At 38.6% G+C, this 12,827-nt stretch overlaps 1 protein-coding gene across 4 annotated transcripts in view; it reads right to left on the bottom strand.

The window, feature by feature from the left end:
• Positions 1–411: 411 nt before the first annotated feature.
• Positions 412–12,827, bottom strand: part of LOC135207271 (8-oxo-dGDP phosphatase NUDT18-like) — a 71,566-nt gene continuing 59,150 nt past the window's right edge. For 2 of the 4 annotated variants that reach the window (XR_010312941.1, XR_010312943.1), the window contains 2 exons: positions 2,504–2,582; positions 412–1,126 (listed from right to left, as the gene is read on the bottom strand). Coding sequence is in view for 2 of the 4 variants with exons in the window: in XM_064238927.1 (XP_064094997.1) it covers positions 1,105–1,126 (22 nt within the window). In the remaining 2 variants the exon portion in view is untranslated. Of the gene's footprint in view, positions 1,127–2,122; positions 2,583–12,827 lie in introns of those variants that run through there. The other 2 variants (XM_064238927.1, XM_064238928.1) reach the window with 2 other exon arrangements.

Here is a 12,827-nt window from a genome sequence, read left to right as displayed (position 1 = left end):
ACTGTATGAAGGTTTGAAAAACTATTATAGTCACCAGTCTTAGCCATTGCTTCAATATAAAAGGCGTAACTAAAATGTTAAATGAGTCTTTTAAATTATGACTGTGACTGTTATAATAAAGAATATAGATAAAGATATTTTACTATCTTTGTTTAATACCTAGAGTTATTACCTACAAGTATAAAAATCACTAGAAATGTAATGAGAGAAAAAAACAATGAATAGTTCTTATTCTTAGGCACCTGGTACAATAAAAGGGACACATTTCAAGTAATGATATTCATCTTGAAGGCCAAATTGGGTCAGGGAGTGTATGAACTAAGCCTTGGATAGTACACATTGGGTCAGGGAGTGTATGAACTAAGCCTTGGAATAGTAATATCCTTGGATATTTATATAAATTTATACACATTGGGTCAGGGAGTGTATGAACTAAGCCTTGGATAGTACACATAGGGTCAGGGAGTGTATGAACTAAGCCTTGGATAGTACACATTGGGTCAGGGAGTGTATAAACTAAGCCTTGGATAGTACACATAGGGTCAGGGAGTGTATGAACTAAGCCTTGGATAGTACACATTGGGTCAGGGGAGTGTATGAACTAAACCTTGGATAGTACACATAGGGTCAGGGAGTGTATGAACTAAGCCTTGGATAGTACACATTGGGTCAGGGAGTGTATGAACTAAGCCTTGGATAGTACACATAGGGTCAGGGAGTGTATGAACTAAACCTTGGATAGTACACGCACACGTACGTGCACCCATACACACAGTTTTTTAATAGAATAATGCATTCAGTATAGTTTTATCTGTTTCAAAGTGAATGCTAAAATGAAAACTGAAGGAACAAGCTGATAATTTCAGCTGATAATTTTGTACAGACATTACTCCGACCAAAAAATTGGCAATTTTTGTTTCATCATAGTGTCTTGCAGTTGTTCCAGAAGCCCTCACACATTCTGTCCAAATCCAGTTACTAACAAACAGAATTCAGCAGAGTTGAATAACACTAAATGCCCTAGATGTAATGAAGCCTTAACTCTCATAATGATCACCATGACCATCACTTGGAATTTCCTTAGTACTCGACTTCTCCAACTTACTAAGCAGAAGATTCCCAGTAACTGAAAAATAAACATTTATAATAATAATAATAATAATAATAATAATAATAATAATAATAATAATAATAATAATAATAATAATAATCATCATCATCATAATAATAATAATAATCATCGTAGAAGTGACTCATTTTGAAAGACCATTCAAAGAAAATATGAAAAACACTACATTATTACACACATAGCCCACTAAATTACCTTGTAAGAGTACACTGAAATACTTTTAAAGGTAAATTACATGAAATAACATTACTAGTTTAATTCTATATAGTTTTCTTGTATACACTTACCATTTGGCAATCATTTGGCAAGTGTTCACTAAGATGGATTGAAGAGTTACATAACAAAATGTTAGCCAAAACAAAGTCTTTTAATCAGTAGTACTTATTGTGCAGCAATATACCTATAGTTCAGCTTCACCACCAGACCAACAACAGCAATTGTCTTCACACTGGACTTGAATTCTCACAATAAGTGACAGAATCCATCAACTTACGGCTTTCCTAAATTGCTGAAGAGTTTCTGGGAGTTTGAAACCCCTGTCGTAGTGCTGACTTACTAATATAATTTCACCTTGAGTCATCTTTCTTAATGACAGCTGGTTTTGTACAAAAGCCTGATATGGGCAGTTTACAGTACGTACAACTTTAGATTAAAATCACACTGAACCAAGAAATTCAGTTGCCATACAGTGCTATTTATTGATTAATGTAGGTTTGCCTATGCTAAATCTGCTTTCAGCTGGGACCTTACTACTTAATTCATCCAAGTTAAAACATGGTTCACCGTGCTTAACATGTGCTGCTGAAAGAATTTGTGATTTAGCTTAAATGTCATCATTTCATATTCTAGTAACTCCTACTAGTGAATTATTGATCAATAGTGATATTGTCTTTGATGATTCATGCATGCTGAGCAGTGAGTTTGTGTTGTGGGCTATACTAAAAACATGTCATTGGGCAAAGGGTGCCATAGAAAGTTGCATATCATTTGTGCTGTTTTCAAATGCAATCCAGTGCTTTTAGGCTACTATAATGGAAAACTACAATAAGAAAAATACACTACAGGTGGCACTGTTTTTTTCTCTGGACAGCAATAATTCTTGAAAGCTTACTTGCCAATACATTTAATAGTTAAAACATCATTTCAAAACTTTTTGCACGTTGGAGACATTCTGCATTAGATCTTTAATTCATTACAAGCCTGCCTGTCTCAGCAGTGTACCTATGAACAGTCACTCAGGGGGGAAAAAAGTGCCACAAATGACCATGTGTAGTGAGTACATCCAGAATCTTGATAGGCAGAAGGAAGAAGGGTGGTAGTAGTAGTAGTAGTAGTAGTGGTAGTAGTTGTTGTAGTGATAGTGTAAGGACTGACCGCAAACGGATTTCATCTGCTGGTGATGTCAGGGGAAGTGATGCGACCTTAAGAAGCTCAATTGATAAGGGTTGCCACTCTGAAAAATGAAGAGGAGCCCTGAAGAAAAGCAACCAGTTATTTATAAAAGAGTCATTTCCTTATCTCATTTGAAATTCTGCAAACGTTAATGTAATCCAGAGTCAGTTTTCTTAATGCATTCATACAGTTTAATATAAAAGATTAGAAAATTACCGTATGCTATAATATTAGTGTAACATAACTCTCATTGAATCAACAGGCATAAAGCCAGCTTAATCTTGAACAACAACAACAACAGATGAATCTTTCACTCAGAGCTACTTATAACTGAAGAAGCACAAAATAAAACTTCTGTCAGTTTAAGAGAAAAATGAAAATGCCACACCTTAAGGTACAGTATTAAGTTCAAGAAGATGACCAATATCAATCCTCTACTAAATCATACTTCAATATCTACTTTTCACTCAAAATAGTTTCCAAGAAAATTAGTGTACCATTTACTGAGAGAAATATAGCATCACTGAGAGTGTTGTGAGTTGGTGGAATGATAAAAATTACTAAATAAAAAAATACCTTATACTATAATAAGTACTGACATGGATTTTAAAAACACAATAGGAAAAATAACAAGTAAAAATATCACAAATAGATATAAGAATAGTGACCTTTACTAACTGCTATATACTAAGCATACTTTATAATAAACATGAGATGACTAGAAATACTAACAAGATGTTTACTGTAGTGTCAACATGATGTATAGGTACTCCATTTGCTGATAAGTCCATGTATATCAGTTTGTATCAGTAAAACTGATGCATTCATTAATATAATTAATTTACAAACAAAAATGACTTCTCACCTCAGTCATGTCGTTCCCACCATGATATTACATGAAATCAAAACGATCATTACAGTTCTAACAGATATTATTTCTAGACAATTTTCATGACAATGAGAACTTTTAAATCTCATTTCAAACCCTCAAATCGTTTTCAAAATTTTACTGCCATCATCATTTCACTGGATTAACCAGATAACTGACAGCATTAAAAAAGTTTGAATCAGTGAAGACTTAAGATATTTAGTACACTTGGAAAAAAGTGCATACCCAAGAAAGCATTCATTTGATACTTCTCTACTTTACATTTACAGTAGTAACCACATGAAGAATTGGTGTTGATCTATAAAAATACAGTAATATAATCATGAAACTCAATATCATTAAATGTAGATGACCATCATACATATTTCAACCAAGGTAGCACTCAAAATCACTGCTTACCATGCTAAGTTTTTATTCTCTAATGAAACTTATATTTCACCAAAGCTTATTAGATAAATCCTGATAAAAAATATATGAGCGACACTTAAAATTATCTGTATAACATATTATGTACAATATTTATGAGGTACACTGCTCATTATCGTTTCATCTTGCATTCCAAGTATGTACTATAATAGCTATGTTATCCTTATATTGTTTGCATGTTTTTCAGTCCTTGATAAAATATATGTGGTTCACATTTCATGAACAAATATCTCATATGAAACTCTAGAAAGAATGCTCTCTAATCCCAACAGATTTGTATCTGAAAACTAAATAGTATATGAAATTTCCCTCTTATCAGATCTAGACATTAGATTTTTACTGTATCATAAAGAATTGTAATTGCTTTATTCATCTAGAGCTCCACCCTTATATTTTCCTTCCATTGCTTACCATTGCAATAAAGTACGTCTTTTACAATTCTGGTCTAGTTTTCATGCCTGTATTCTAGGCAGATCACTCTTTATGTTCTTTTTGTATTTACTGTGTGACATTCAGCATTTCATATCCCACTTGTTTTTTAAGCCTCATCATCTACAACCTTATCATGACATGGAATTGCCAATGACACATTTTATTTTATCTTATACATAATCATATTTACATAAAAACCTATTATAAAATTTTACTAAGAATCACATTTTGTTCAGTGGAATCTGCTGCCAGATTTTTTTGCCGAATTTAGCTTAGAGTAGGTTTGCCTTTAAATGAGGTGGCTTTGGAGTTTATGATGTGTGGTCACAGTCATTTGGATCTCAACTACACTTTTGTGTACTACATGTAACCTTTCTGTAAAGAAATCTTCTTTTCTTAAAGAGTTCAGTTGTAATTTTCCCTGAATCTGAAGTACAACCTCCAAAGAAGTTACTAATACAGTGTAGTGAAGTGAAGAAGTGAAATAGATCTATTCCTTAAGGTGAGGTATAGGTTCTCCTGCTTCTTAATAATCCACTGGCACATCCTGTATATCGGTGATGCTGCCAAATCCTTTCCAACTCCTTTTTGCCATCCCTCTTCCTCCTACTCCTGGATCTTCCCTTTCTAGGAGGCGTAGTTCCCGAAAGTTACATAAACCCATTCATCATTATCTGAGGAAGAGGAAGCTTGTTGGGAAATGTCCTCTTTTGAGTAATTCTATAAAATATAGCCTACCCTATACATTCCAGGTGGTCTGCCACTGGCTTCTTTCCTTGACTCCCTGGTAGAGGAGAGGCCAGACAAACTGAAGTGTCTGCTGCTGCATCTGCATTTCCCTTGGCTGCTTCATCTACTGCAAAAGATCCCCAGTAGCAGTAGTATTGCTACTAACCAACTCTGCAATTATTTTGACTTCTCCTGTACCAGCCTTGACATATACTCAGGAGATGGAGGTGAGCAAAATGTTCATTGGAAAATGAAGAAATGCAGTATTTTTACCAATTTCCCCCATCTCCATTGTCTTCACCATTGTCCTTTTCATTCAGCTTATCTTTTTTGTCCTCCTCACTGGACATTCTTTCTCCTCACAGGAGAAAGAAGGGGATATCCAAGGCCTTGTCTAAGATGCCCAGGAGGATTTCTTCTGTTTGCTCTTCCTCATGGAAGGAGAGCAGAGGGGCCAGGTTGCCACAGTGTGATCATGATACCTCAGCAGGGTTGTCACCACCATGCATGTCCACTTGGACAAGTGGACTGCCCCGTTGCCATTCAGCCATGAGCTCTTGGGTTCACACTATGATGGTTCTGTGTTCTGTACATCCCTCTCTCTCTCTCTCTCTACCCATACAGGATCTGTAGTTCAGGTGCAAGCTGGAGGTCGAAGTGGCCCTCCCCTGTTGACTGTTGATTTTCAAGGGGATGGGGATGTGCAACCTGTTCGCTCTTCTGTAAGTGCGCGGTTTCTTTGGATTATGCAAGGTCAAGCAATTGGACAGATTCCTCCTTCTTGCTTGGCATGTGGTTGCATTCCAGAGGTCATGGGAAAGATCCCCTTTGGTCTCACTCATCCACCTCTAGCATGTGAAGTTCAGCGTAACTTCTCATTCTTTCTTGTCTTCTTACTTGGTTGTGATCAAGTATAAGAGCAGAGGGGATACATGGTCAAAGTCTAATCTCCAATTGGACTGCAAACCTCCAAAAGGCTTGTGCAGTGCTGGATGGGATCAAGAGTGAGACAGAGTGGAAAACTGCTGTGGCCTGCTCTTCTCCTAGAGCATCCTCGGACCTTGAGGGCCATTCCAGCTTGCACCACAAGTTACTTTAGATGTAAAAGGGGATGATTGTATCCCCATAAGAACAAATTGAGGGCAATATTATTATGAAAAATGTTTACAAATAGTATAGGATAATGTTAACCAGGGCAATGTGAAGTGCTTTTTACATGAGCTGCCAAGTCTTTGTTTACTTTAAAGGGATGGAAAGAGGAAAAAGGTTTTAGTTTTAGGTCAGTAGCACTGGGTCAACCTATTCCAACAAAATAATGAAAATAAATGCATAACGTACTTACATTTTTGTGAAGACCAGTGTGAGAGGCAGACAGGGAGAGAATACTTCCAATTTACATAGATTAGTGTACTTCACAGATATAAAGTTGTGACAAACCTAATCTGTAGTATTATTATTTGTGGTAGGTCCTAGCTATCAAACTATTTCTTTATGTTGTTTTGTTTATTGTTGTTTTCTAATGTTAATGTTTTGTAGCATGATTGTCATAAGTTATGTGCTTGTGTTCATGTGTGCATGAATGTTGTTAGTTATTGTCTGTTTTTCTGTTACAGATGTGGTAGTTTGGTAATGTGTTGAATAAAGCTTGGAATCTGTCACCAAGTGTTTACTTTCATTACAATTTATTCAACACACTACCTATCATGGCCAAGCTGCTGAAGCCGTCCAGACTGGACACAGATCCCAGCTCACCCACTGCAGCCAAAGAGTGGAAGCACTGGCATAAAACATTCACCAACTTCATAGAAGAAAGTGGAGATGCTGCACCAGACAAGTTGAGGGCATTAGTGAATTGTGTGTCCCCGAGTGTGTATGAACTCATTGAAGACTGTAGTACTTTTGAGAGTGCAATCGCCAAACTGGAGAGTGCTTATGTCAAGTTGCCGAATGAAGTTTTTGCTAGGCATGTTTTGGCGACACGACGACAGCAGTCAGGAGAATCCCTTGACGAATTTCTGAGGGAACTACATAAGCTAAGCAAGGATTGTAACTTCCAGGCAGTCACAGCTGAGCAATATCGGCAGGAGCTAGTACATGATGCATTTATCAATGGTATTGCCTCAGCATTTATTCGTCAGCGCCTACTAGAAAATAAGTCACTGAACCTGGAGGCTGCTCACAGTCAAGCTCGTACGTTGGATCTTGCCCAGCGTAGTGCCGACGCGTATACATCTCCACCCATTCCTCATACTGCTGCTTTAGTTCCAGAGCAGCAGGCACAGCCCAGAGGTGACCAGCAGCAGCAGCCAACAAAAGAAGAAGCAGAAAGAAGTTCACCTGGAGATTCAGCTGTTGCTGCTGCTTACTTATCTAAGAGGAAATGCTATTTTTGTGGTAATGCACTCCACAGCACAGGTAGAGTGAGTTGTCCTGCACGTACTGTTAAATGTAACAAATGTGGTAAAACAGGTCATTTTGCAAAAGTCTGTATATCAAAGGCTTCAGGTAGTACTACTGCTGCATTGTATAACCCCACTTTGCTTACAATAGCTGCCACTTATCCAAAGAATCTTTCACATGCAGCTACAAACATCACTGTAAATGGCCATTCATTGAAGGCACTAATTGATTCTTGTAGTTCAGATAGTTTTATACGTGAGGAAGTAGCACAGAAACTAAATTTGACAATAGTTCCTGTAGGTACAGCAGTCTCAATGGCATCAAAATCTTTAAATGCTAGTTCCCCTGGGTTTGTTACAGCAGACTTAGTGCATCTTGATCAGAGATATCCTCGTATCCAGCTCGGGGTCCTGAAGGATTTATGTTGTGATGTTATCTTAGGTTATGACTTTCAAAAGCAACACCAGAGCATAACTTTTCAATATGGAGGGAATAAACCAAGTTTAAAGATAACTGGAGCCAAACCTGTCTGTGTATTAGCAACAGCTGATATCGAGGAACCGTCATTGTTTCCAAACTTGCCTCAACAGTGTAAACCCATTGCAGTTAAATCTAGACGCTATAGCCAGGATGACCAGCTGTTTGTAAAAGACCAGATATCACATTTACTATCTGAAGGTATCATTGAGCCAAGTATATCCCCTTGGAGAGCACAGGTTGTAGTAGTCAAAGATCCACTTGGCAGGCACAAAAAGAGACTTTGCATTGATTATTCCCAGACCATTAACCAATACACAGAACTAGATGCATACCCCCTCCCAAGGATAGAGGATATGGTGCATGACCTTGCAAAATATAAGGTGTTCTCCACATTTGACTTAAAGAGTGCATATCACCAAATCAGCATTAAAGAGAGTGAGAGGAAGTTACACTGCTTTTGAGGGTGCAGGGAAATTGTTTCAGTTTTGTAGGATTCCATTTGGTGTCACGAATGGTGTAGCTGCTTTCCAAAGAGCTATGGACAAACTAGTTGAAGATGAGAACCTCAAAGATACTTTTCCATATCTAGATAATATTACTGTAGGTGGATTAGCTCAGGCTGAACATGATGAAAACGTTCAAAAGTTCTTGGAGGTGGTTCGGAAACGGAAGCTTACCCTCAATGAAGTGAAATCGGTTGTGTCTGTTCCTACAATCAATGTTCTAGGGTATTGTGTCGGTAATAATGTGATAAAGCCTGACCTGACAGATTACGTCCCCTTCAAGAATTACCGCCTCCCCACAAATATGGGGTCTCTGCGAAGAGCTCAAGGGTTGTTTGCATATTATGCCAAATGGATCCCTCGTTTTTCTGATATGATTCATCCATTAGTGAACACAAAAACTTTTCCACTGAGTGAGCCAGCACTAGCTGCTTTTAACTCCTTAAAAAACAACTTATGGATGTTTCACTACGGTCTGTGGATGAGAGCCTTCCCTTTGTTGTGGAGTGTGATGCTTCGGAAGTTGCTGTTTCAGCCGTCTTAAACCAGGGTGACCGGCCGGTAGCTTTCATGTCAAGAACGCTCCAGGGTAGTGAGTTGCATTATCCAGCAGTGGAAAAGGAGGCTAGCGCTATTATTGAAGCTGTTCGCAAGTGGAGCCATTTCTTAGCGAGACGACATTTTACTCTGATTACTGATCAGCGATCCGTGATGTTCATGTTAGACAGCAAGAAGAGAACTAAAATAAAGAATAACAAGATACAAGAGTGGAGGTTGGAGCTGGCATCATACAGCTATACTATAGAGTATCGTCCTGGGAAACAGAATATTGCACCGGACACCCTGACTCGTGCCTATTGTTGTTCTATTTCTTTAATGTCGAATCTCACTGACATCCACGAGAACCTCTGCCATCCTGGGATCACTCGTCTTTTGCACTTTATGCGATCCAAAAACCTCCCCTTTTCAACAGACGACGTGAAAAGAGTGTGTGCTTCTTGTAAAATCTGTGCACAACAAAAACCACAATGCCATCGTCCAGGAAAAGGAGTCCTCATAAAGGCCACCCAGCCAATGGAACGTCTTAGTATTGATTTCAAGGGGCCTCTGCCCTCTACCACGAACAACAAGTACATTCTTACGGTTATTGACGAGTATTCACGTTTCCCCTTTGTGTTTCCCTGTCCAAACATGCATTCTAAAACAGTGATCAAATGTCTTGAATCTATCTTTAGCCTTTGTGGAATGCCTAGTTTTATTCATTCAGATCAAGGTCCTTCTTTCATGTCCCAGGAACTGAAAATGTACCTTTCTCAGAAAGGGGTTGCAACAAGCAAAACAACACCTTATCATCCGATGGGGAACGGCCAGGTTGAGAGATACAATGGTATTATTTGGAAATCTATTCTTTTAATACTTGAAACTCGTAACTTGAAGACTCAACACTGGGAGATAGTACTTCCTGAGGTTTTGCATTCAGTTAGGTCGCTCTTATGTACAGCAACCAATGAAACCCCTCATGAACGTTTCTTTAGGTTTCAGCGACGCTCTAGTCTTGGAAATACATTACCATCATGGCTTTTGACTCCTGGACCCGTACTATTGCGACGACATGTTAGGTCTAGCAAACATGAACCGTTAACTGATCAGGTTCAACTCATGAATGTAAACCCAATGTATGCAAATGTCAAATATTCAGACGGAAGAGAATCAACTGTGTCTACTCGTGACTTAGCTCCAAGTCCTGAGGGTGCAATGATTCCTGTACACCAGGTTGAATCGTTAAGAGAGATGGAGTCCCCAAATACACCTGGAGTGCAGGATGCACAAACTCATGTTACACCTGAAGTGCAGGATGCACAAACTCATGACAGTTCACAAACTAATGATAACCGTGATTCTCATGTGCCCAGTGAGCCCACTGAGCTAAGAAGATCCACTCGTGTGCCAAGGCCTCCTGATCGCTACGGATGGGATTAAACCAATACATTTGTTTAGTTTAACAGTGAATTTTTCTAGGAGGGGAGAATGTAGTATTATTATTTGTGGTAGGTCCTAGCTATCAAACTATTTCTTTATGTTGTTTTGTTTATTGTTGTTTTCTAATGTTAATGTTTTGTAGCATGATTGTCATAAGTTATGTGCTTGTGTTCATGTGTGCATGAATGTTGTTAGTTATTGTCTGTTTTTCTGTTACAGATGTGGTAGTTTGGTAATGTGTTGAATAAAGCTTGGAATCTGTCACCAAGCATAAGAACACCAAAGAAAACTTAATTAATGAAAGAAGACAAAGTACCCTACAAATAATGAAAATTACCTAAATATAAAAAAAATGCTGTCTAAATTCAGGAATTTATATGGGGATAATAAATATTTAAATTTTACCCAATTTTTGCATAAATATCTATATATATATATATATATATATATATATATATTATATATATATATATATATATATATATATATAATAGCTTATTAATTTCAAAAGAATCATGAACTTCAAACTTTATTGTTTCTGAAAAGAAGAAAACCAGGAGTACGACAAAGGATTGTAACAGGGCAAGGTCAAAAGAAAATACATCAACAACCTGCAAGCTACCATCAAGAAAAGGAGATGTCAGTGGTGTACAGCAATAGGGTCCCCAACTTTTTATTGACTTTAGTGGTTCAACTATAGTGGCGAAGGTGACAGGTGGCTGGAGACCAGCCATCAATCTCTCCTCTGAATTAGTTCATCTGTCAATCTCCATGCAAGATGGAAAACCACATTCCTTGTTGGCTACTATCAAAGATGACAAGTTCATGCTTTTGATATATCTGAAGGATGTCTATTTTCAAATACTACTAATCCATCCAGATTCTAGGAAGTACCTCCACTGTGTTCATGTTGGTGTTAATTAGGGGCTCATTTGTTGGGGCTTTGTCTGTTATGGCACCTCAAGGATTGCCTGATCCTGGCATTCTTTAAGATGAAATTGCTACCGGATCTAGATTGGCTTCTCTTATTTTGTCATGATCTCAGGATTGTGATAAAATGGGAGAAGTACAATGTCATACATAAAAATCAGAAGTGTCAGTGACAGTCCATCCACAGTACTAACATCAACAACCTCAGGGAGATTTTAGTGTGGTTCCTGTCTCTCCATCACTCCTCTGACATCCATCATCCCACTGATTTATAAATGACGGAGGATCTCTCTTGGTAGCTAGATGCCAGAAACCTCTTGGGAATTCCACTGAACTACCCTCACCAAAGTTGCTCCAGATACATTAAAGGTGGGGTAGGGTGCATACCTGAGTGGCTTATTCTTCTCAGGTATTTTGATTTGGGTGGATTCTTGCCTGCACATTTTGGGACTGGCGATGGGATCCTTTGGTAGTGCTGATGGGTGACAGCACAACCATGGTGTCATACATCATATAGGGATGCAGCCTCCCACCACTTTTGCATGTTGTTGAGGCAGGTGCATGAGTGGGTGGCTCACCATGCTGTCAGCCAGATACATCATGGGCTATAGGAATGTGCTGGCTGAACAGCTTAGCAGCAGGGGTAAACTGTATGGACAAAGTGGAACATGCACCTACATCTGGCAGAGAAGCTGTTTGAGGTTTGACGAATCCCAGTGATTGGCCTGTTTGCCACAAAGCTAGACAGTAAGTGCCCCGTGTTCTGCTTTCCTGTGTCAAACCCTTGGGTTGTGATGCCTTCCAGTACCCCTGTGAACCTCATTGCTTACAGTTTTCTCCCATTTTGCCTGCTCCACCAAGTGATGAACAGATTATGTACTGGTAACTCCCAGTCTTAGACTGACCCTTTTGGCTGTAAGCTAAATGGTATCCAGACCTGCAGTGCATTTTTGTTGAGGTGCCATTAGAACTATCTCTCTGGCTCATTCTGGCTCAGTTTTGCAGCCCACAGATGTTTGGTAGTTGGCTTTTACTCTCCCCTTGCAATGATAGGCGCCTCCTTTCAGTGTCAAGAAATTAAGGGTTACTGCTTAACCATTTCCCAGGTCTTCTGCCTTTGTGGTATGGACCTCTACCTCTTAAGGAACTTTAAACAGTCTTACTTGCCCCTTTGACTCAGGCCTCCAAAAGGCATTTTACTCATCTTTTATGGTCTCATCCAGGCTGCAGACAGAGATGTTATGCTCAAGGCTGTTTTCTTGCTAGCGTTAGCATCAGTGAAGAGTGGGTAAATTGCACTGCCTCTCCTACTTAGTGCAGTACTTGGATGGATGGGGATCTTTCTCATTATCGTTTGTTTGTGAGTTCATCGAAAAAACTCAGACCCATCAGTTCATGATAAGAGGTAAGAAGAGTTTCTCAATACCCTCCTTTGAGATTTTTAGATACTGATGAAAATGAAATGCTGTTGTGTCAATTGTGAGTTTCACATTAGTGTTGTCGACTGTTTTTTACTACCAGCTGGCACAAGAAAGAA

Source organism: Macrobrachium nipponense, chromosome 32 (assembly GCF_015104395.2).
Source record: "Macrobrachium nipponense isolate FS-2020 chromosome 32, ASM1510439v2, whole genome shotgun sequence".
In the NCBI taxonomy this organism is placed as follows: domain Eukaryota; kingdom Metazoa; phylum Arthropoda; class Malacostraca; order Decapoda; family Palaemonidae; genus Macrobrachium; species Macrobrachium nipponense.
The sequence above is the reverse complement of the archived record's forward strand: the minus strand, read 5'-3'. Positions and strand labels throughout refer to the sequence as shown.